The 25,645-nt window shown below is 43.8% G+C and overlaps 2 protein-coding genes across 2 annotated transcripts; both read right to left on the bottom strand.

The window, feature by feature from the left end:
• Positions 1-1,101: 1,101 nt before the first annotated feature.
• On the bottom strand, positions 1,102-12,119 carry MMP27 (matrix metallopeptidase 27). Its single transcript, XM_021696382.1, has 10 exons — positions 11,944-12,119; positions 10,889-11,127; positions 9,705-9,853; positions 9,482-9,610; positions 6,712-6,873; positions 6,412-6,532; positions 4,836-4,966; positions 3,859-4,018; positions 2,482-2,585; positions 1,102-1,384 (listed from the first exon to the last, which is right to left on the bottom strand). The coding sequence occupies exons 1-10, from the start codon at positions 12,043-12,045 to the stop codon at positions 1,140-1,142; spliced, it is 1,542 nt and encodes a 513-aa protein (XP_021552057.1). The 5' UTR covers positions 12,046-12,119; the 3' UTR covers positions 1,102-1,139.
• Positions 12,120-16,749: 4,630 nt separating this feature from the next.
• Positions 16,750-25,513, bottom strand: MMP8 (matrix metallopeptidase 8). Its single transcript, XM_021696352.1, has 10 exons — positions 25,341-25,513; positions 23,323-23,567; positions 22,527-22,675; positions 22,314-22,439; positions 19,841-20,002; positions 19,361-19,478; positions 18,512-18,645; positions 17,821-17,974; positions 17,011-17,114; positions 16,750-16,853 (listed from the first exon to the last, which is right to left on the bottom strand). Exons 1-10 carry the CDS (start codon positions 25,476-25,478, stop codon positions 16,750-16,752), a joined length of 1,434 nt encoding a protein of 477 aa, XP_021552027.1. The 5' UTR covers positions 25,479-25,513.
• Between the last annotated feature and the right edge of the window lie 132 nt (positions 25,514-25,645).

The raw sequence follows: 25,645 nt of genomic DNA, 5'->3' as shown, positions 1-25,645 counted from the left end.
GAATGTGATTATAGGAATTTCTGAGATTTTCTATGCATATTTTCTATTAGGTGACACTTGCTCAATCTATCACCTCATCAGAATCAAGTTCAACGGACAACCTCCCATTTTCTGGGTCAGAAAATTCATGAAGAGCTTAGCCAAACTTTTGTTTTGAGGGTGGAAAGGTAAAATTTAACCATTAAGAATTTAGAAACTCAACAAATACATGGTGTGTAGCAAAGAGGACAGGAACTTTTCGTCTATAGGTTTTGGCTCAGATGAAACCCAATATTTCAAACACAGGGAGGAAAAGTCTATGTTTCTTGTATATGAGATCGGTGTGTATAAAATCTGATTTTAATTTCTCTAAGGAATGGTTAAATGCATTGGCCTATGCTTGGGAGGTTAGAGGGAACACTATTTTCCTTCTCCTACCAGTTTCCTAATTGTTGGGGGAGCACCTGTCGTGTAATACCTCTTTTATCTCTCGAGGCTCGCGCTCCTATTTGGCAGGTGGAATAACTTATTTGATTGGTGAATTTGGGAACAGAAACTTGGCACATGTAACTCCATCCTCTTTCTTTCTCTTTGGGCTCCATGCAACCTATAGAAGACTCACATTCTTAGGGAGACTTGGTTCTTTCCAGTTCTCCCCATGATTTGTGTGTAATTACGTCTTCTTCTAGAATTTGATATTAGGAACCTAGCTTGCCCACAGGTACATTTACTAATATAAGTTTTATCAGTAAAAAAGGTGGCATTTTCTCTCCCAATTGAGCATCATTTCTCGGTGGTTTCAGAATATGGGTAGGGATGAGGGTTGCAGTTTATTGGACCTCCAACTGCAAAGGTCCAGACAAAATAGGTTGCTAAAGATTGGTTTAATAAATGTCTGCAGTATTTAGTTATTATAAGATACATGGCTTACTTCTTCAAGTTCACAAAGCATAAAATAGGATTAAAGTACAGCGAGGGTTTTGCTTATGCATGATAACTTCTTGTAAAAAGAATCAGGCAGCTGAAAATATCCGTGGAATCTTTGTTGAATAGATATCTAGAACGAGGACAGGTGACTTATGTGAAAGAATAGTTCTATTCCACTTTGAAGGAGAATTCAGATTAAAAGACCTCTGGAGGTTTATTTTTGGTCCATGAATTTATTGATAACTATAGATTTTTTTCAGCACATGAACAATACTAAAAATAAGCAAGTTTAAATTCTTATGATAAAACATCTCTGCTCCTCCTGAATGGACTCCTTCCTCACTGATACTAAAATCAGATGATGCATTTAATGGTTCTTTACACCGAAACCAGGTATTGATTTTCATTATTCTGGTGATGTTCTTTGCCTTGGGGTCATACTCAAATTGCTTTGATCCACGGAAGAAATAGAAGAATCCTAGAGAGAGAGAATCATTATTAGTTATCTTGCACAACTCTATGATGGCTCCACACTTGTTAACTGTATGCATATAGAATAAAATAATTGAACATTATGGAGAGAACAGAAACTTGTGTATTATCTAGATATATTTTACTTTACTACTGTCACATGAGAAATATTGTTATTTTTATTTCCCCAAGGAAGAAGCCAAGGTCTGAACATGAATGTCAAGGGGATCACCACCTTCCTAGCCAGACTGTGGTTCACGCCAGAGGTTCTCCTACTAGGTTTCAGAACAGAGTCTTGGCAAGAGGGAGAAGAAGTCCCCTGTGGGTGTGGCCTTGGACCCTATATCTTCATTTTCATTGGGTTGTTCTGCTCTATCTGTTTTAGGTGTTAAGGTTTTGTGTGAGATTTCACTGCAATAAAAGATGGTGTCATTCAGAAAACTTTTTAGACTCCTGTTTACTCCATGTTCTAGGTTGTTGTCCGTGGTCTAAGTCTGAAGATATAGTAGCTAGACTGGACCTTAAGTTGTCTGAGGTGCTTCTAAAGCTGTAGATTTCTGCTTCTCACCCACAGTCCTACATCTGCCTCAGGAACTCTGAAGAATTTGTCATTTCTCACATAACCCCCAAGTGCACATATTAAACCATGCACATAATAGCTTGAGAGTCATTGTCCAGTTCATGTGCTTATCATTTTTCACACTTAAAACTCTTCAGGGGGATGTCTTTCCAGGGCTATCTTGGATCAATGATAAGTAAAATTAACTTTGGTACTTTTTGCAGGGATTTGAAATAGTATAACAGAACCTATGATTCAGGACTCACTAATTCGGTTTGTGAGAATGCCTGCCTCGTTAGAGTTTATTATTACGGGTACTCGAGAAGAGCAAAATTACATTAAAACTTTTACGTGACTAATGAGTCATTGAACACTACATCAAAAACTAATGATGTACTTACCATGTGTTGGCTAATTGAACATAATAAATAAATAAATAGTGCAAACCTTAAAAAAAAATGGAAGCAGTTACATTTCTGTACTATCTTCTCTCTCAGCCAGTGAGGTCTCCCAAGTATCCTACAGGGTTAGGCACTGATGCTCACCTTTATGCTGGAAAGCAGCATCGACTCGGAGACCAACTCCTGGGAAGAATTTCACCACCCTCCGTGGGAACCCTTTGTCCATGCTTTGGGTCACTTCATCATACCTGCATGCAGGGGTTGGAAAAGTTTCCAGGGGATCTTTGTTTCGGGGAGCTTAATCCTTCCACTGCCCCACTTGGGGTCAAATAGGGATGCGGAGAAAAAGTAGCCCTCATACGGGAAAAGTAATTTGATCAATAATGAAAAACATGTCAAAGATTATGTTTGGCTGAATCATTTGTAGTGTCTCAAAAACAAGAAATGATGAGGGGGAAAATCCACATCATTAGTCAGACTGATGCTATTCTGAGGGACTTAATAGTCAGAGTACGGGCTCATGAAACAGACTCTGAACTACAGAGGACACACTGGTGGTGACCAGAGGGGAGGTGGGTGGGGAGATGGGGGAAACAGATGATGGGGATGAAGGTGTGCACCTGTTGTGATGAGCACAGGATGTTGTATGGAAGTGTTGAATCACTATATTGTACACCAGAAACTAATATTGCACTATATAATAAGTACATTGCAATTAAAAAAAAAAAAAGAAAAGTAAGGGCTCAGCTTGGAGCTTTCACAGATTTTGACCTATAGATACATTTGTGTTATTGGCAATTTGGTTGGCATCACCAGCTTTATTATTTTATCTTATCTTTATTCTATTTTTTTAAATTTTATTTTATTATGTTATGTTAGTCACCATACAATACATCATTAGTTTTTGATGTGGTGACCCACGATTCATTGTTTTCATATAACACCCAGTGCTCCATGCAGTACGTGCCCTCCTTAATACCCATCACCAGGCTAACCCATCCCCCCCACCCCCCTCCCCTCTAAAACCCTGTTTGTTTCTCAGAGTCCATAGTCTCTCATGGTTCATCTCTCCCTCCAATTCCCACCCCCTTCATTTTTCCCTTCTTTCTCCTATTGTTCTCCATGCTATTCCTTATGTTCCACAAATAAGTGAAACCATATGATAATTGACTTTCTCTGCTTGACTTATTTCACTTAGCATAATCTCCTCCAGTCCCATCCATGTTGATGTAAAAGTTGGGTATTCATCCTTTCTGATGGCCGAGTAATATTCCATGTATATATGGACCATAAGACAGGAATCCATCAAAATTATCTTTATTTTTTTTAATGTTGGAGAAAGATCTTTGGACTCATTGAAACATTCTTTTGTTTGGTGGATGTCATCTACCCAAGATGGGCTTCCACATAATTGACTTTAAGAGGACTATAGGTTAGGTTTATTTCTGCCCATGTTAAAGTGGTGCTATGTGGATGTTTTCTGCAGAATAAAATGAAGAGGTTGATTGTCTGCAAACTTACCTCCAACACCAAATGCCCACAAAGAAGTAGGTTTTTCTGGCACTGTGGTCACAGAGGGCTGCATCAATTTTTGTCACATGTCTTGGAAAGCCAAGTGTATGGATGGGTTTGGGATAATCTGGCAAGACAGCATATCCTCTGATCATCCAGAAGTTGTCATCTAGGAAGAGAGAAAGTGATTATCTTCTGATCTAATACCCAGAGGGAAAAATAGATGTCTTAAGAAATTTGAAAATAATTAGATGCCTCGTCTCTCAGGATTTAGTTGTCTCATGTCCCCATTTATTCTTACTGCCTTCTTTAGCTGCTTTTATCATTACAATTACACAAATAACACACCCCAATAGTTAATAGTGAGCATGCTCACTGGTATGCATGTCATTTGGTTTCACTGGATTATTTCTCTAACTCTTGACGAAATAGTCAACTATGTTTGGACATGTTCTCCTAGATTTCAGCCCCCAAGTATTCTCAAAGGCAAGGAATCTGATGAAATCCATATAAAAATAGCATTGATAACTTAAATATAAGATTCTGGTTAAATTTGAATTTCAAAAAAACAATGACTCATTTTTAGTATAAGTATGTTCAAACATTGCAAGGAACATACTTATAATAAAAAATTTTGTGTCTTATCTGAAATTCAAGGCATCTTGTATTTTTATTTGCTAAATCTGACAACCGTAGTAAAACAGGAATATAAAAGAGGGATGGGTTCCCTTTATTTGGCAGAAAAAAAGATAGTTTTTTAGTTTTTACCATACAGGTTTCTTTTAGCTCCCATGTAGTTGGGATGATGTTTGTCTTCACAGCCACAGAGAACCCCTGGATAGTTTTGTTTTTGAAGGAACCCATGGTCATGGCAGAAGCACTCTCCATCTGGCCCATGTGCGAATATTGTGTTTCTTACCCCAAAATACCCACCAATCAGTTCAGGCTTCCAGAGACAGAAGAGAAATCGTGATGGGCAAAGTTACCTTTAAACACTAGGATCTTATCTTTGGGGCTCTCATATGCGGCTTGAACATCACTCGGCAGGGACGGCCAGAATGAAGAGATCAGTTCGAATTCCACATCAGTGATATCATAGTAGATCCTCCATACGTGCCTGGGATGAACAAAAAACACTTTCCACAAACAGCCTATACTCCAGTGGAAGCACTGTAAACCTAGGCTTGTCTTTTATTTAATTGATTAGCATTCTCCTCAAATAATTTAGAGCATTCACACGATTTTCCTCAGCCAGTGTAGGTGGTTGTGAGCTCACTTCTACCCTGTGACTACAAAGGACACGCATTTGTGCCCACTCTCCTGGGAACTTAGAGTAGCAACCTACCCACAGAAATCTCAATTCTGAGTGCTCAATGGCCTCATTTTTGCCAAATCAGCAATATTCAAAATTCCAAGGCAACACCAAGCATCTAAGAAAAAGTTTTTGGTCTGATGTTTGCTAGAATAAAGAAGTATTATCATTGCAGGGTAAAATATTTCCTGAGATGTTCCCCTCTGGCTGTAAAGTTCTGAATCCGTGAATGAGACTCAAAAAGCTCTTCCTATGCTGGGCCGCCCCTCTCTGATGTCCCTGACAAGTGGCCTCAGCCTCTGCGGTGCAGAGCGTGGTGGTGGTAGCATGTCATCCGAGTGTTGTATAGCTGTGGGTGGAAGGGGACTGATTTCAAATATTCTTTCCTTGTGCCCCAATACTTGTGAGACGGTCTATGTCTCAATCCTTTGTTCTGAAAATACAGTCGTGGTAAACACAAATGTTGCAACTGAAGTCCAGTAAGTTTTTTTTTTTTTTTAAAGATTTTATTTATTTATTTGACGGAGAGAGAGAGCACAAGTAGGCAGAGAGGCAGGCAGAGGGAGAGGGAGAAGCAGACTCTCCACTGAGCAGGGAGCCCGACGTGGGGCTCGATCCCAGGACCCTGGGATCATGACCTGAGCCGAAAGCAGCCGCTTAACCAACTGAGCCGCCCAGGTGCCCCTGAAGTCCAGTAAGTTATACACGGGGAGAGAAGAGAGTTCCTACTACAGCGAAGACTTCACTGATGCAACATGAAGGAATCATGGTCATTCATGTTTACCAGCTGGCTCTTTTGGTAGAAAAAAGACCTAATTTTTATCATTTGCTGATTTCCAGGGTGTAGATACTCCAACCATGGCCAGTTTCAAGCTATAGAAGTGATGGGAAGTGGTTTACAAAATTCCCCCAAATTTAACCATTGGCTCCTGAAACGGTATAGGTCAGCTCCAGGACCACTGGGATTGGTGTATTATTTTAGCTAAGAAGTCACTGAAAATGACTCTACTTCACCTTCTTATCCAATGGCAATTAAAAAATTTGCTTAAGAACATTTAAAAATTAATTTATCAAATAAGCAAGAGATATATACACATAGTAAAACATTCAAAGCGTATGGGCGGTTATAAAATGAAAAGGAAAAGGAACACTTCCTCACTATCCCCATGATTTCCTCCCTATTTACCTCCAAATCTCTTGAAAAGAAAAATATTCATAGGAAGTTGAGGTGTTTAAGGGAATGGGTTTACCTGCCTTTAAAGAACATTACTTCTCGGCGGAAGGTGGTGATAGCGTCAAAAGTCAAATCAGGGTCACAGGCATGGGGTACAATGGCCTCCTTTGGCTTAGCAGATGTCTTAGGTAGACTGCCTTTGATGAGAAAAGAAATAGCACAGTGAATTAAGAAGGCATGTGGAAATACTTACAGAAGGATCTTACCCAAGTGGATATTTTCTTCATGGTGATATTTCAAGAAGTGATTTTTTCACTTCCTTTCTGGAAAGTTTCCTATTTAGTTCACATATATTCAGATTTATGAGGTTGCTCACCATAGATGGATTGGATTCCATTGATATCATCCTGAGAAAGTGGGTATTTATTAGGATCCAGGGAGACATAATTTGGAAACATCAAAGCTGTCTGATCATTGGAGTGAGAGAGTCCCAGAGCATGACCAAATTCATGAGCAGCCACAAGAAATAGGTTGAATCCTTAACAAAAACAGGAAAAACATGGGTATGTGGGTCAATCAAAAGAAGAATGGTTGCATCTGAGATTAGGGAGTAACTAAGGGGAGAGAAGGAAAGGCTTGCCATAGAGTGGGTAATTCTTATATGCTCCATCATTTATCTGGGAAATATTTCAACACTAGTAATTGGTATTAGTCATATCATGGAGGACTATGATCCAGAGCAAGCAAATGGCAAGAAACAGGTGTGTGAGAAATAGATAATACAAAAAAAAAAAAAAATAGAAGCCACCAGTTTCTGGTTGTTGCTGGGCTGTACTGGATGTGATCACATTTCTCCTGCTTGTATCCTTCAGAGGTTCTCCATTGGCTGTAGGATCAAGTCCAAACACCTTACCATGGCCCTCCATGATCTAGTCCCTGCCTTTTTTCCAGACTCATATTTTGTTCTCATATTTCATGAGCTAACCATACTCAATCATTTGCATCTCTCATCTGTGCCATGTTCCTTCTAGTCTCTATGTCTTACTACCTCCATCCCGTCTACCCAGAATATTATCTCTCCCACCCCTGTTTGCCTAGTTCTTCTACTCGTTGCTCAGGAAACCTCTCTAGAATCATCGCCTCCATGAGGCTTCTCGTACTTGCCCCCTCCTTTCCTGGCTGAGTTAAATGCACCTTTCTGCGTTTCCAGAGACTCAGTGTTTAATTCTGTCATAGCACGTAAGGGACTGCACTGACTATTTCTTTCATGAAGTGATGCATCTTTTCAGGGACTGTGTCTTGGCCACCTTTTATTCCCGGTGACTCTTGAACTGCCTATCAGTAGTGGATGCTTAATAACTGCTGCTGGGTATCCAGGTGTGTATTTGGATGGAGGAATGGTTAAATGTGCCTCCTATTCACCCATATTGGAAGTCTCACCACGCACGGTGAAACCACCTTTTCATCTCTCTCTCTCTCTCCCACTAGTCTGTTAGGTTCTAAATAGAAGACTGTCCATGGGTTTGCAACTCAGCCTATGGATCCTAAAGAAAAGGCTGAGCCTTCTGTGATGGAGTCTTGTCCAGTGATGTTTGAACAAAATAGACATGGAATGACCGAGGATTATTTAATGGTCCTTTAGGCTTTTCTGCTCTGGCCTTTGCTGGTGCCCCTTGTCTGGCTGTCAGTATTGCTGGGTGTGCTTTTGGCAAGATGGGACAAGGGACTCTGAAAAGAATTCAAACTCAGGTCATCTCAATGACTTCCAAAGCTTTATGCTAGCTTTTCAGACCCTACATGGTCTGGATCCTGTCCACCATTTCTGCCACAACCCTGGTACTTGAGTTGGTTGGGTTATTCTTTCCGGAGCACTGTCAACTCCACTTTGCTTTCTGAGTTCCTGCTTAGCCTTCAACTCAGGTTTGGTATCACTTCCTCCCCTGACCTCTGTGTTTGGGTTCAATTTTTTTTACGCACTCCTACTACATTGCTATAGTTTCCTTTATCCCAATGTTGGTCATACTGATTTTAATTGCCATTTGAGTGTGTCCCCTAGACTATAAACCCCTCAAGGGCAGGGTCTGAGTCTCACACACTATCATGTACTCTATATCACAGAGCCTGGGTCATGGTGGATGTTGAGTAAAGGATTTCTGATTGACTTCATTTACCAAAATTGTAGAGTATCTATCACGTGCTGATTTGCAGAAACTACAAATACTGACCCACAGACTCTCTGGAGTTACTTGGTCAGGACTGAACTGTGTGATCCTATATACCACACATCAGGAGACTCATAGCTGCTTTCCTGGGACCCAGGAAACCAGATACCAGACCCAAGGTGACTGTTGTCAATGACAGTAAATGGGGTGGGGAGAACCCTAAAGTCTCCTGAGCCTGCTCCTTTGTTGGATGCACATATTTTTACTATAGTAAAGTTTTGATTTTTGTTTGAAAAGTAATAAAAATTTTCTTATTTTAGTACCAGGCAGGCATATTAAAAGAAATAAAATCAACTCACTTGGTCTGAAGGAATAGGTTGAACAAAGATTAGGGTCTAATTCCTTGGCAGGTGGGCAAGTGTTAGAAGAGTAAGTTCATGCCTTCAGATCGACCTTCTAGGGGCCATGGGCCCACAATACCATCCTTCAATCACTAACTCAGAATTACCACCTCCCTAGAGTCTTCCTCAATCCTGAAGCCAGAGATGACTTCTACCATTGGTGCAACACATAGCACACTCTGCCTTGTGGGGTGGTGTGTGGTCTAGGCCTCACACCATACAAGATCATGAAGCTCTGAAGGGTTGGAACTTGTCCAGTACAACTCTGTGGTCTGTCCAATGCCTTGCACAGTTCCAGGCCCACAGTGGACCTTCAGGCATTGTGGGTGTATGAACGAGTGTGCAAGTACACGAAGAATGCTCAGATCATGAAAGGATTAGCATCTGTAGGAAGGCATTGTGTGGATAAGGCCCTGACCTGTACAAGCACAGTTATCTAATAGATATTGAACACTTCCATCAATGTCATCTTGGAATATGGAAACTGTGGGGAAATTGAGGAGCAAAAAGCAACTAATTGCAAAGCTATTTCAGGGATTCTTTAGAATAATAAAATTTGGTTCATGAAGAAAATTGGGCTCACCTGCTCCATCCTTGGTCCAATTTTCATCCTCATCGAAGTGAGTGTCTCCACCCAGACCCAGACCGGGAGGAAAGGCATGGCCGAGGACTCCCAAGGGGCCATCAAAATAACGAGGACACCAGCCATGGACTGAGACACAGTTCACAGGGGGAAGAAAATGTCAGCCTCTCCAAATCTCCTGAGATGGAAATAGCCATACTTTTTTCTCTGCTGGAAACCTTACCTCGGGTCCTAAAGGCAATCATGATGTCTGCAATCCCCTTGGAAGTCTTGGTGAATGTCAGTGGAGTAACTCTGCTCCACACTTCTAGGCCGTTCTGGATAGCCTCGTCCACATCTGCTCGTGCCATATCTGGAGTGTAGTTTATGATTCTTCAAAAATCACCAAAATAGATCAGTTGGTGATGACACATGCATGTAGGCACACAAAGACAAAAAGATCCTTTCTTATAAATCATATGCTGCAGTAACGGATAGTATCGTGCTGTTCTTGGATTGGTATAATACGTTACTGTTTAAATAAAGCACGTTTACATATGCTGTGTGATCCAATCCTGTCATCCGCCCTGTTCATCAGGGAGTATAATAACACTTCAACAAATGAGACTCAGAGAGGGTCAGTGACTTTCCTAAGATCATATCCTGAGAGCGAGAGTATTAATCTCAGGTGTGTGCTCGCTGTGTACAGGAATGGAGATCTGCTTTCTCAGATGGCTTGTGGAAATCAGTCTTATGCATGTGTCATATATGAAGAGTCTCCCTTGAGAGCTTTAAAGAGTTAGTTACTCAGGAAAAGGTTTCCCTCTGGTTTGTATTCCCTATCTTGCTAAAGCTATTTTTAACCCCTAAGACTGAAGTGAAGAAAGATTTATGAGAAGCACTTTGGGGCCTGCCGGGAGGGCTTGAGAGCCACAGTCAAGGGCACCGACTCCAGTCGGCAGCACACCTCAGCCCCCTTTCCTTGAGATGCCTGGGGGCAAACTCCACACTTCACCCAGGGTCTACCTGAGATTTGATAACTCTCGCCCACAAGTGTCTCTAACATGAAGGGGTTGCTCCAGGCTCTTCCCCTTTTCTCTTGGGCATACTCCAGCCGTACCTTCCACCAGCTGCAGTCAGATGGCTGTGTTTCTGGTCCTGAGTTTATAAGCAAGTGGCCGAGGCTAGAGATTAAAGCATATCTGCCAGAGCCAGTCTGCTGGTAAGACTTGACGATGGTAAATAGCCTTTTGTTTCAGTGTCCGTGTTTCAGGTGGCCCCATCAGTGGTGCCTACATCCCAGTGTCATGGGGAGGAGGGAATAAATGAGACCCATGAAGGGCCACGCACCTAGGAAGTGCTCGGTGCAATCAACTGTTGTCTTCCCGTGTTGGGGACTAGGGGGAAAAGAGTGTGCAGAAGCATTACCTGTATGTGAGGTTGTATTGTCTCCACCCTGGGAGGGTGTAGCCATACTGACCCACGTCAGGCACCCCGCATCTGGGTGTCTTCATGATCTCAAGAGTGTTTGAGTCCAGTTGTCCAGTCACTGCCAATCCAAAAAATGCTTGCATTTCCCGAATTTTGCCATCTAAGAGACTCCTGTTCTTGCTTTGAACAAGATGACTCCCTTCTATTTCAAGAGAGTAGAACTGGTTGAGATATGCCTGACCAAAGAGACAAAAAAAGGACACAAACTACAGGACAGCACATCTATATCTCAGGATAAAACAAAATCGTCTGAAATCCTTTTCAGCAGTAGGTGGGAAGAAAGAAGTAAGTAGTGAGGGGAAGGAAGGAGCGAGAGAGGAAAAAAGAAAGGAAGGAAGCAGAGGCATCCTGCCTCTTCAGTTCTCAACAACTGGCTGAGCTGTGTGTGACCAGAATTATACAAACCCCAGAGCCTATAAAACTCCAAACCTCCAGGGAGTTCCTCCCGGGAGGAACTCCAAACCCTCCAGGGAAGACAATCAGCTGATTCTGTGTGTTAAAGGATCACACAGCTTACACGTCTACTTTCATTCTGGTGTTTCCTTAAAACAAATTCTAAAAGAGATATGTCATTGTTCATTTTGCCAATTTAATTAATGTAACCAAATATGGCAAATTCACTGGACTGATTTTTAGAGGGAATCTCCAAGGCAAAGTATTTGTCATGCACGTAGGGGTAAGGGGACCTAAGTTGTAGTTGGGTCCCCCTGGCTGGTATGGACATTCTTATATAGAGATCTCCATTTCTCCCAGGGCTGACCCCTTTCTCCTCCCTCCGTCTTCACTTGGACCCATTGCTTGAAATGGCAGCAAATCCTCCTTTCCCACCCCTACCCCCACCCTCCACCCCGTACATGGCTACTTGGTGTCCTTAGAGCTAGGGGAAAGTACCGGAATCTTTTGTAGGAATTTGCTGTCTTTTTAGGTTCCAAGACAATCAATAAAATTCATTTTTTATTGATAGTCGTTATTAACATGTATTGAGACAGTACCTGCGCCAGCCTCATGTTCTCTTCAGTGTCCATCTTTCGGTCTGTAGGAAATGCAGAAGAAAACGTTATAAGGAGCAAAAATTGAAGCAAAAGGCTCTTCATTCCTCTCTCTTTTCTGTTGAAGCCTGTTTCTGTTTCCACAGAATTTAGAAAACAAGAGTAAGACGTGGCATGAATTGGCTTGTATCATCATTTAATTAATACCAGAAAAGGACATTTGCCATGAAGTGTGTCATGATATGCTTTTTTCCCCCTTAGGTTAACTTGATTTTGCAATCATGATCTGCAGTTTTTGAGTAAACACAATCACTGTTCATTATTGAATTGAATATAATAGGAAGCCAGCGTCCAAGTTACTGTTGTCCTTGCAAAGTTGGAGCTCTTCTTATCTTCGAAGTTCTTGAGAGATTGTAAAGTAATTCTCTTTTGAACGAAACCCCAGAATATCTTGGATAGAAAGGTATCACGAAAAGACAATTGAATCAGGAGTCAGATTACCGTAATGAACTAGGATAAACAGCCCATGTGTGTTGGGCACCTGCTATTTGCCTGTCACCATAAACTGAAGCATGAGTAAGACACTGTTCCAATCTTGTTGGGGAATTCAGACGTGTACAGAAATTAATGCCAGACGAAACTGAGGCGAGTGGCGAAATGTGCACTGAAGATTCCAGAGCGTGAGAAGAGCCAAAGGTAGGATCGCCGCTGATGAGTGTGGTCTAGCAGCTCAGCCAGGTGGGGCTTCTGCTGGCTCTTGAAGAATGAAATGGGTAGGATGTGGATGACACAGGGGGTGTGTGGAGAGCCCAAGGAAGCAGGTAGGAGAGCCCAGATGAGCTTTGGGAGATCTGGCCGACTGACGCCAATATACTTGAAGATGGCTGAGGGAGATGGGGCGGACAGTGTAGAGGGTACAAGGAAAATGAATGTTTTCCATCTTTTCATGCCTAAGAATGTCCCTTATTCCATTTGACACCTGATTGAGTGTGCCTACAGAATTTCAGACCAAAATAAATTTTCTTTAAGACATTAGAAGCACGCTTGCATTGTTTTCTAGAATCTAGTGTTGCTGCTGGGAAGTCTTTCATTCTGATTCTTGATGTATTTTCTTCTGAAAAATGTTGGGAATGTTCTCTTTATGCAGATATTCTGAAATTTCATAATGATGTCTCTTGATGTGGTTTTCTTTTCTTTTTTCCTTTTTCTTTTCGCATTAACATTACTGGGCAGTAAGCAGACCCTTTCATTATGAAAACTTCAAGAAAAATTTCCTCTGTAGTTTCTTTGATAATTTCTTCCCACTCTATTTTCCCTTACCTTTTCTAAAATACACATCTGTTGGACCTTGCGGGCTGAAACTCCGTGCTCCTGATATTTCTTTTACTACTTTCTGCCAACATTATTTTCCAGCCCAGTTGTGTTTTTAGGTTCCAAGAGCTTTAATTCTCTGAATATTTTATTTATTTTCTTGCATTTTGCTAGTGGTGTTTGGATGTAGAATATACCTTATCTTTTGAGAATGTATAGTATTTTTAAGTCTATCTTGACATTTTCTTTTGCTCCAAGAATTGTCTCTATTTCTTCAAAGTTTCTTTCTGGGTGCCTGTTTCTCATGTTAGGAGGGTTTTTCACATGTTTAGAGACTCTGTGCTGTGCAATCTGTTTAAGAATGAGAGACCAGAGAGCTGACTGGAAACCCTATGAGATGACCTTCACTGCAGGGAGGTGAGGTAGGTTTCAGATGTTTCATGTGATGCTTTAGTTGGGATAAGATTTGGTTGAATAGAGAACTCAGACTAACAGATGATTCAGAAAATAAAAACTTATTTCTCCCTCACTTAAAAGAAGCACAGATGGGGTAGCCCAGGGTTCAAAGGGCAACCCCCCACCCCCGAGGATACGGGCCGCCTCCACCTGGTTGCGCTGCTCTCTCAGTGCAATGCCTCGTGGTCTCCAGGTGGCTACTCAGGCTCTGATGGTTGTGTCTTCGTTTTAGGCAGCAGCAAGGAGGATGGCAGAGAAAGCAAGCTCCCAGTCCCTCTCCAGAAGCGCACACAACACTCTGCATATGCATTTTGGCAAGAAATTAAACACTGGCCACACCTGGTCATAAGCAAGACCATAAAACATATTGTTAGTTGGATGTATTACAACCTCAAATGAAATTGGGGTCTTATCGCAGCAGAGGAGTGGGGAGAAGGTGTTAACATAGGTCAGTGTCAGTATGCATAAGTCTTCTTTCTTGGGCTGTGAAACTTCTCCAGAGGAGACTTCTCCAATTTCCCATCATTTTAATCGTCCATCAGCAAAGATGTAGGAGATGCCTCTGGCATGCTTTCTGCTTTCCTCCCAAGTGTTAGCCTAGAGCCACCCTATGCATGAAGGAACAGAAGGATGAATGCCCGGCCTCCCTTCCCTTCCAGATTTCAACAGTGAAAGGTGTTGGCTAGGCTTCTCAGGAGGTTCAGCTGGCACCGAGCCCCAGCTGCCCGGCGTAGAAACCTCGATAGCGCCCTTGTCTTGGTTTTCTCCTCTACCTCACTCTGCCTGCCTCCCCGCTCTTGCTTCCTGGGAACATGTCCCCAATACAATAACTGCACCAAGGCCTGGACTTAGCCTTTGCTTTCGAAGAAATTTAACCCAAGGTAAAAAGTACTCTCATTATTTAAATTCGAAGCTTAGATTCTTGGAGCTCTTGTATTCACATAAAACTTCAGTGTAACAGCCAGAAAATACCACATATTGTCAAGAAGAGAACTTTACAAAAAGGAGTAATTTTTGAATTCTTTGTTTCACTTCACATTGCTGTTCACTTGCTAAGACTCTGCAAAATACGGTTAAAGAAATAGTATGAACTCGGTTTTCATCTCAACAACGTGTGTATATATATGGGGTTTGGGGCAAGAACCTAGCATAACTAGCGGGTGTTCTGAATCTCCCATCTTCATGCTTGTAAAAAGGGACATAAGCTGTCTTAGAAAATGTGATAGTCTGACATTGACTCTCACGTTCGCACTTGTTATATTGATGCAATGGATTATTTCTATCATTCCTTCTCCCTAGCACAGTCCCTGGGACATGTAGGTGATTACTTATTGTTGAATAAATGAATGTTAGTGTATCCTAGTTTGTTTTCTCATCTTGTAAAATAAGTGGAGAAAAAATGTGCTGACGTATTTGAGGGAATCTGTAAAGGAAGTTGAATATTTACAAAATATTTTGTAAATGGAAACTAAAAGTTAATGCTGACAAGAAAATAAATGGCTGCAAATATACTGAAATTTGCCATTTGTTTTCATACTTTATATGAACTATGTGGTAGCATCTTAAGAAATTATAGATCACAAGTCAGTGATTTAATATATCTATTTTGAACTCAATTTTTGAACCAGAATAAGGTACCGAATTACTAAATTATCTGTGAGATGTAAAAATGAGCTGAAAAATAGAATGTTAGTAATAAATATATTTTAAAATTTACTTATTTAATGTGTAATAAGCTGCATTATATTCTAACAACTGCAAATATGACATTATAATGATTTTGATATCTGGATTAGCCATTATGGTCCCAGAATCCTAAAGTTCTTGACAGAAAAGAACCACTATCAAATGTATGCATCTCAGCTTAGTTTAATTTAAGAGAGTCATTGAATTTTGTGCCCAGCACTGTTCGGTTTGTGCAGTAAATCCCACTTATGGGTAGTGTGCCCTCCTGAGTATCCCTGGAAAAGAAGAAATAAGGAACAACAGTTCCAATCACTAGCCCATTTGCTTAGACTCTAAAAGGATAGAGCTGGGAGGAGACAGAAGAGAAAGTGGTACTTCCCCTTTTTGCTCCTTTTTGGGGAAGGTGACAGTAATTCTTCCTGAGGGTTCAACTTTGTCGTTTTGTGTTGACTCATTTTCTTAAGTGCAGGGGTATGGTATCCAGCTGGTAGATACCCCAGGGCTGCCATAAGGAAGCTCCACAGGCTCCAACCCAGTTTATTCTCTCCCAGGTCTGGAAGCTGCAAGTCTAAAACCAAGGTGTGGGGAGGATGAAATTCTTTTCTCTGAAGGCACTAGGAAGGATCCTTCCTTGCCTCTTCCCAGCTTCTGGTGGCTGCTGGCCACGGTTGGCTTTCTACAAGCACCATTCCCAGGTTGGTCTTCACGTGCGCATGTCCTCATCTGCTATGTGTCTGTGTTGCTTCTCTTCTTCCAAGGACACCAGTCCCTAGGTCCACCCTGCTCCAGCATAACCTCATTCTAACTAACTGCATCTTTGAAGACCCTAGTTCCAAATAGGGTATATTCATAGGTACCTAGGATTGGACTTCAACCTCTCTCTCTTGGGGGGACACAATTCAAGCCACAACATGGATCAACAATATTTTTTTTCCAAGAGTGGAAAATAGTACTACATTTCAGTAAAGGCAAGAGGGACTGTTTATGCTGTTCCTGGTCTCTACATTTCACCAAAACCCAGTGCTGAATTGTATGTAGCAGATAAAGGAGATTTAGGTATATATAAGCATTTTGGAAGTCAGGTAAGCAAGTAACGAGATAGTGAATACTGAAGTGACAGGGAAGGCTTCATCTCCTCCCTTGAGATGGAATCCATAGGCACTCAATCAGCCCTGGAGACAACAGGATACTCCAAATGTATTTCCACTGAAGGGAGGTCCAATGAGGACAGTGATAGCAAACAGCATTACTCATTGTCGAGAGAAGTATAAATAGGACCCAGAAAAATGGCTACGCAAACTAGACTTTCCTTCCACATGCGGAAAATGGATGCAAATATGTGTGACTGCTTCAGCTTTATCTGCAGTTGAGCCATCGATTGCTTCTACGGACCCTAGTAACCCTGTGAGCACCAAGATCAAATGTATAATATATCTGTCCACTGAAGAAAAGGAAGACATCTGTAAAAAAAAAAAAAGATAAAGTATTGAATTAGTTTGTGGATCTCAGATGTTTTCAATTGAAAAGACCCCATGCCTGTTCCAAATAACATTCAAATGCAAATACGTTATTTTAAAAATTTAAACAAATTTATTATTAGTTTTTTTTTCTACTTACGGTTCTGCTGGAAAACTGCATCAATTTTGCTTCCTATTCCTGGAAAGAGACTTGCTATGCTTTTGGGATAACCTGGTTCCATGGATTGTCTTTGGTTATCATATCTAATGAAAAAAAAAAAAGTCCTATGTTTTAAAACCAGTATAGTATAAAACGACAATGGTTTTCTTTAAATTGCATATACTTTACAAAGTGTCTTCCCACATATTTTCTCATTTGGTCTTCATACTGTCTTATTTCCTGGGCCTAAGAATGGTAGACTTCTCTACCTAAGTGTACGATCCTATTTAAAAAATACCTGGGTAGCATTAACACTGAAACAGGCTTCTGATGGCTAGCACAGTGTTATTTTCCAAAAGAAGGGTTTTATTTTCTGAGGATTTCCTTAATGGGTACATAGTTAGTCTCTCTCTCTTCCTCCCTCCCCCTACCAGCCCCCCCCGCCGAATAGTGAGGTAATAAGTCCAATGTGGGCACCACGTTTTGTAGGCTATCTGAATAGCATTTTCTTGAGTGTGTTAGAATTCAACTCCTAACTGAGAATTAGCCTCTCTCTTTGCATCCGTTCCTGGTGCCTTATTAAGGTTTGCTGTTTCCTGATGTAGAATCCTCAATACCATTGTGAAGACTTTTTAATTTTATAAAAATGACACTTTCAAAAGCCTTGGCAACATCCATCATTTTGTGAAAAAGAATGCCTATCAGAGATCCCCTGGGTTTTTAAAAATCTTCAGATGGCTGGTTGTTAGTGGTCTGTAGACGGTAAATACGCAGATTTCAATCTCTAACTGAAACAATAGTTTGCCTTACCTCCAGATCTGGTCCTTTACAAAGAAGTAGGTTTTTCTCCTGTAGTAAACAGCTGCATCAATCGCTTGGACACTGCTTGGGAAGCCGTAGTCTAAGATGACCCTGGGATAACCTTGCTCAATGTCATAGCCCCTCAGAGCCCAGTACTGGCAGCCTGCCAACAAACCAGGTTATACTTTAGATAAAGTCCTTCTGTTCCCATAACATAATGTGGTATCACTTTTTAGTCTTTGTGTAAATTCATCATAGAAACAATGGAACAAGAGTCTTTAAAAGACCAAGGTGGTCAAGTTCACTGGGCTGTAACAGTCTCAGTGGTTCCCCAGCATCTGCCAATAGTTCTGGGTTCTCAGCCCGACAGGCAGGGCCTCACAGCTGGGGGACTTTCTCAGTCACGAGTCTTCGATGCAGAGACACTCTCACAGCCGCGGGGACTCGGAGGCTGTTAGACCCGGGACGAGGGAGGAAGAACAGCACGGCTGGGAAAGCAGGGCTGAGCAGGGAAGCGTTAGCTGCTCAAGCTCCTGCAGCAGTTGGGGCAGGGACCCGACCCGACCCAGGTCTCCTGACCAAGTCCGGACAGGGTACCTGCTCTCATGGGCTCACCTCCTCTCACCCTGGAGGGGACCACAAAGAAGTCTTTCCCTCGCCTCAGGGACAGCTAAAACAGGATGAAAACGTAGGCAGTTACCTTTAAATAGGAAAACGAGGTCCTTGTCGGCTTCCTCATAGGCCGCCTGTATACCATCGGGCAGGGACGGCCAGAACAGAGAGATGAAGTTGAGTTCGACCATTCCCAGCTGAGGGTGTCTCCTCCAGAAGTACCTAGCAGAGCACAAGGCTGTGAGTGGGCAGCCGCCCGGGATCCCGCATGAGCGCCTGCCCCACGGGCCTGCGGGGAGGTAGGATGATGTGGAGGCGGTGCTGAGCTCCGTAGCCAACATGCAGCGATGCTGTTCACCTGCTGGGCACTTCACAGGCTTTAGGGGACGTCCTAGGAATGACCTTCTATGATGACATTTGCCCTGTCCCCTCCGCACACCCTGACAAGGCTCACTGTCGTTCCTACAAAACGCTGAGGATACTTAGAGTATTCCAGCAAAAGCAATACAAGTAAATCAGGCCCCGATCGCACAATCACAAAGCAGCCAATGGAAGACTGAAAAACCCAACCGGTGAGATGACTTGCCCCCAGCTTATCACGTGATGGTTCCCATTTACTGGACTGAATGTGGGTGGGCGAGGATGGGGTTTCTCTGTCTGCTAAACCCCCGTGTGACGTTCCCGAGCACCTGGAGCCCGGTCCGCTACGCTATCACCCACAGCGGAATGTTTATGCATGTTTGCGGGTTTTTTTTTTTTTTTTTAATTTTCCTGGATGTTTCAAGTTACCCAGAAAACACAATCCATTGCAATGAGATGCACAAGCACAGAATTCGAAGGAAAAGCTGAGCGGTATGTAACATGGGACTCGATTAGAATCCAGCTCTAAGTTATGCCAGTAAGTTAAGTCAAAGGAAGAAATAGTTCAGTCTTATACTTGTCTTTAAAGAACAGTATTTCTCCACGGAGGGTAGCGATGGCGTCAAACGTCAGTCTGGGGTCACAGGCTGTGGGTGTGGTCGGTCCGGTTGGTTGGACAGGGTTGTTTGAAGGACCTTAAAAAAAAACAACAACAACAAAGCTTTTTATAAGCTTCCGTGTAGTGTGACTGTTGGAGTACCTCAGACACTCCTCAGGAAAGCAAAGGGTTTTCACAAGAGAAACCCTACCAGACTACCCCACAAGGCATTAAAGTAACTGTACATTTGGCCCTCTCAAAGTTATTATTATTTTAAGTCAGAATGGTGATTTTCAGAGATCATTCCAGCTTAAGTTGTGAAGTAAAGCAATTTGAATTCTGTGCCTCCCCCCTTCCCCACCCTCTACTTAAAAATCCTAATCCCATCCCTCTTCTCGAAGAACATCCTAGACAAGCCCACGCCTCACCATGTACGCAGGGTTCTTCTGATGACCTTACCGTAGATGGTCTGAATCCCGTTGATGTCATCTTGAGGGAGGTTGTAGGTGCTGGGGTCGTGGAAAGCGTAGTTGGGATACATCAAGGCACCGGGGTCAGTGGAGTGAGCGAGCCCCAAGGAGTGGCCAAATTCATGGGCGGCAACAAGAAACAAATTGTAATCTGAAATGCAAGCGTGTGTGGTCAGTTGCTCCAAGTGGATCCAAGGGCGGAGACAATAGGATCCCAAGGAATGCAGCTTCCAAGCCAACAGAGCCTGGAGAAACTGCACTTGCCATGCCTTTCTCATTTTCCCTTCAGGCACCTGAAGAGAGAGGCTGGAAGCAATCAAGGTAGGAGTTGTAGGTTCAGGTGGGGGAAGCTTCTCATCAAATCTCAGAACCAAGAAATACTGCCTTTATTCTGACTCAGGTATTCCATGGATGTGGACCTGAGGCTGAGAGAAGGGATGGCAGGCCCCACAGTCCTGTGAGGCTCCGCAGCCCTCTCCAGCCTCCCAGGCCCTCAGCCCCTTCGATAGAGTCTCAGTGCATGGGCAGTTCGAGAAGAAACCTGCCGGGCTGCCATTAGCCTTGGATGCAGACGGACCTGCTTTGCTTCCCTGATCACCCATCAGCCAGCACCAGCTCCTCCCTGATTCCCGTTCTCAAAGTAGCTTCGAGGATTCTCCACCTTCCCCCTTGTTTGAAAGAGACAAACCCTGCTCCTTCCCTCATCTTTAACTTCTAGGAGCACAATGCCTTCCCCAGCTGGGAACCCGACTTCCAAGGCTCACACTTCTGTCAGATAGAGCCCAAGCTCCTTGGCCAAGTGCAAGAACCCCTCACTTGCCCAGCAGACACATGTGATGTGAACCCTTCACTCCGGCTGCCCCACATACACAGTGCACACGGTCTTCCATGCCCACCTCTTAAAACTGAGTACTTTCTACATGCGGGGAAGCGTGATATGATTCAGTCCTCACAGTATTTGTGTGAAGTATCGTTAGAAATATTTTTACAGTAAAGGAACTGCAAGCCCACAGAGTTTGGGTATCTCGTTGGAGGTCTGGCAACTGGTAAGTGGTCGAGATGGGGCCAAATCCAGGTTGATGGCAAGACCTGTGCTCTGACGACAGCGTTCAACTTCCTACTGATAACTATCCAAGTGAAATTCTACCGTGCTCCAAGACTTTTCTTCCTGACTGTCACATCCTTGCATTTTTGCATTCCTGAATGCATCTCAGAAAACCTCTCTGAGGGCCTGGAGCACGCTGTGCGGGGCCCTGGGGGATCTGCCATGATGCACAGTCTAGAAGGGGAGATGCACATCAATGACGTGAATGGCACGAGAGCAGCTGAGAAAGAGAAACAAAGGCTGTTGGGATTCTGAGGAGAAAGTCCTCACTTCCAGCTGAAAGACAAGATGGGGTGGCATGGGGCAGAGCAGAGAGAGATTTTGGAAGGGGCCTGGGGGTGCAATGTGAGCAGATATAGGGAGCTTGGGAAGCACGTGGGCATGTGGATCATTTAGTCCAGGTGAGAGGTGACGACCACGTGCACCAGTGGGGAGGGCAGGAGGAATTCACAGTAGTGGAGTGTTAGTTATCTCTGGGTACACACAGCTCCTAGCACAAGGACTTGGGTGGAAAAAACAGTCACAACATATATGTTGAGAAAATGGTGGGAGGAGCAGGTTCCAAGCAAAGGTAAAAGGGTCCTTTCCGATTTTCTAAAGCGTTCTGTGGCGTCTTGTTGCCCCGTGGCCTTGTGAACTACCACGTGGTCTGCATATACCTGTCCTTATCCTCACTTCTTCCCTTCAGGGTCCGACTCTTCTCATGATCAGTCTTCTCCTGAAAGGGGTGGATTGTTCTACAGCAACCACCACTGAAAAAGAGTTCTATGAAATGAAATAACTCGACGAAAAACATGGTGGCTGTTTTCTAAGTGGGATAGTTTTCCAAATGAACACAATTATTTCTGGATTTCCAAAAATAAGGACATCCTCCAAACATCATTAAATTTCAGAATATTACAAAGAGACACATACCCTAAAGCAGTGGTCAGCAAACTTCTTCTGTGAAGGTTTAGATAGTAAGTATTTTAGGCTTTGTGAGCCGTGTGCTTTCCGTAGCAAGTACTCAGCTCTGCTGTTGTGCTGTGAGAACAGCCCTAGGTGATGCATGAACCAGTAAGGGTGTCCCTGTTTCAATAAAACTTTATTTATACAAACAGGACGGGGCAGGATCTAGCCACGGTCTGTAGCTTTTTGATTTCTGTCCTAGGAAAACAAGGTCAGCACTTAGCCCAAGGGCTTTTTTAAAACCTAAATTTACTTAGCATTATGAGGTAGCAAAAATTTAAAACGATCAGCTTGTGTGAGTTTGAAATGTTGCAGTAACTTGGGTGTGTGTGTATGTATGCAGGAGGGGCTTCTGATGTGAGAAAAGCATATTCAGAGCTGCATGTTGATGCGACCTTCGTTAACTTACTGCTGGAAGTTGTGGTCCATGTTTCTTCTGCATCGAAGTGAGCGTCTCCTCCAATACCTTGGCCCGGCTGAAAGGCATGAGCGAGGATCCCATTGGGTCCATCGAATGGAGAATTGTCGCCATGATCTGAAACAAGACAGTTTGTCTCAGGTCCCTGCCGAGTCCCAGTTTAGCCAGGGAAGGCAAATCTGAGCACAACGGCTGCGAGCCTACCTCCTTGGACAAAGGTGATCTCGATGTCTGCTTCTCCCTGAGAGATCTTGGTGAAGGTCAGGGTTGACACGTCGCTCCACACTTGAAAGGCTTCCTTAATAGCAGCTTCCACATCGGTCTCTGACAACTGTGTCGTGTACTTAATAATCCTTCAAAATGAGGAGACGGGAGGAGGACTTGTTATGGTTTAGAAGGGCAGGCCACAGTGGACCACGCTTCTCCATTTGGGAGTGAGGGGTATATGTGATGAGCTAGCCCTGGAGGGGGCCTAGGGAGGGGGCAGGCGTCAAGGCTGCAGACAGACGTGGCCTCTGCACAGGTCCCTCCCTATCGTTAAACTCAGTTTCTTTATTCATAAGAGGAGGATCATAAAATAGTAGCCCTCTCATAGGGTGGTTGTGGGGATTAAGTACATGTCAAGTATTCAGCTCAGTACTTGGCACATCACAGTGCTGAGCAAATACTGGGTATCATTAACTATCATCATCAGGAGGCATGGACCGTGGGGCTAGTCTGTCCAGCAATGAGTGAGCCTTTTTTGGGGTCCTACATGGAGTTCATAGAGAGACAGCCTAATGTTGCCATCATCCTCTTGAGGCTGCTGGAGAAGGAGGACAAAAGCGTCAGGCTGTGAGGTGAGGAGAGCCTGTGGGGTCTTTGCTCCTTCACACCAGACTCTGGCCTCTCCGGGGCAGGGACACCTGTCTCCCATGAATCCCACATCCTGGGACAGTGCCTGGCACGTCACAGATGCTCGACAAACACCCCGGTCGGGTTCTGGAACTCAAACTATCACCTGTAGGTCAGATTAGTTTGTTTCCACTTGGGGTTTCCCGGGGTTAACATGAAGTCTCCACTGTCCGGCACCCCGCAGCGAGGCTTCTGCATCATCTCCAGCGTCTCGCGATCCGGCTTCCCCGTCTCGTTCAACCCGAAGAACCGCTGCATCTCTTTCAGCTTCTCAACAATCACACTAGAGCTGTTCTGCCTCGCAGACCGGAATCCTTTCGGCGGTAACTGGTAGAACTTTTCTAGGTAATCCTGGACAAAGAGACACACGTGACGGGACCTGCTGTGTCCTTACCTTCGGCTCCCTGGGCATTGTGCATCCTTTCTGCACCACCACAGACTTCTAACAGGCTAATAACCTGATGGAGGAGCAACAACACGGATTTGGGGTCGAGTTTGAGAGAACAGGGACAATGGGTCAGAACAGCCCCTCCGTCCAGCGCTCCGGTTAGTGTTTATACAAAAGAACATGTGTTTCATAAAGGATGAGGTCCAAGTCCCCATGCAAAACCCTAGTACAGAGTCAGGAGACTGGCTCCTACTTATGAAAAATAAAGAGCGCTGGTGTATATTGATTTCTTCAGGTGTTAATTGCATCGATGTGGATTCTCTTTTAATTATCTTTCCGCTGGGGCGCCTGGGTGGCTCAGTTGGTTAAGCGACTGCCTTCGGCTCAGGTCATGATCCTGGAGTCCCGGGATCGAGTCCCACATCGGGCTCCCTGCTCGGCAGGGAGTCTGCTTCTCCCTCTGACCCTCCCCCCTCTCATGTGCTCTCTCTCTCTCATTCTCTCTCTCAAATAAAATAAAAAATCTTTAAAAAAAATTATCTTTCCTCTACTGTTGATAAGGTCTAATCATCCTCACTAAGACACGGACATGCACAGATGGAGGGAAATTGCCAAGATGACAAATTCAGGTCCCAGCCATCCCTGATGCTTCTCAAATGAGAACTGACAATTTCACAAGAAGAACTCCAAACTGGTTTTGGGGCAACAGCACCCTCATCGGCATCAGCCTTTTCCCCACCGCAGCACCTCTGGAAGGGGCAAAGGTCTGGGGGCTGCTACGCCAGCTCTATGGCTTCTCTCGCCCTAAGCAGCCTGGGAACACCTGTCACCTGGCAGGTGACACAGGACAGAGCACTTTGTACTCTTACAGGCTGTGGGATTCAGAGAGGCTTGGGTTCAAATCTTAGCTCTGCCACAGATTAACTGAGTTTTTGGACACACCATTTAATGGACTTACGATTCACTTTGGTCTCTAAGGTGGGAATAATAATACCCCGTCACAGGGTTGCAGTGAGGATGAATGAGATGCTCAGCAGGGCATCCTGTATGCAGTCAACACTCACTGAGCTCTAGCTATTAACCCTGGGGGCTTATTCCTATTACCACTGTAAGAGATATTTAAGAAAAAAGGAAAAGGATAAAACAAAAAGAACAATGCTTTCCTGAAACTGCAATGCTAAGGAAATTGTGCGTGACAAGTTTGTGACCACGTTCTCCGATGTTTCTTTAAAATTTGGCCTGACTTTCGTACAACGGAAAATAACTGCTGGTTTTGCTTTATAAACATTTATAAACATGTTTGCTTATAAACAGAATCCGGTGTAGGAAATCTCATTGCGCTAGGAATTGACTTCCAGTTCCTTCTAATTGCCCGTCCTCGTGCTCTCCGGTCCACCTGAGATTTCTGGCTGCAGAGACAATTCCCTACAGAAAGCACCAGGCGTGGAGTAACTGGGTTATGGACAATGGCTGGGGAACATCTTAGGTGAGTGAGAAAGAAAACCCCTTAGTCTTGTAATTTAAACCATTCCTTCTCAACGGGGTCCCCGGTTGGAGGCAGCTCGGCTGCAGTATTTCCCCAGAGTTTGAGGAGCCCAGCTAGGCACCCCCCAGATTCCTGAAGCGAGATGTTTGAGCTCAAACAGAACACACACACCATTTCAGGCTGATTTAACTAAAACGAAGAAACAAGCCACACGGACGTCACGCACCGGCCTACCGGGGAGTCCGTTTACCTGAACGATTCGCGTGTTCTTCTCTTTGGGGGATGCCCCGGGGACCGGGAAGGCCTGGGCGAGCCGCGCGGAGAGCAGCAACAGCAGGGGGAGTATCCTCAGATTCAGTGTGGCCTTTTCTGCCAAGGCTGCGGCCATCCTGGTTTCCTCCGGGTAGGCCCCCTCGTGGGCGTCTCTAGCTCACCGGACCGTGGCTTGGTCACTGCTCTCTCTTCTGGTCCCTTATAAAGCCGTGTCTTCAGCAGTTGCCACATCGCGAACGTGAGGCAACACAGGTTGATTACACGCGGACGCTGTTGCAACGT

Source organism: Neomonachus schauinslandi, chromosome 11 (assembly GCF_002201575.2).
Source record: "Neomonachus schauinslandi chromosome 11, ASM220157v2, whole genome shotgun sequence".
Taxonomy (NCBI): Eukaryota; Metazoa; Chordata; class Mammalia; order Carnivora; family Phocidae; genus Neomonachus; species Neomonachus schauinslandi.
The sequence above is the reverse complement of the archived record's forward strand: the minus strand, read 5'-3'. Positions and strand labels throughout refer to the sequence as shown.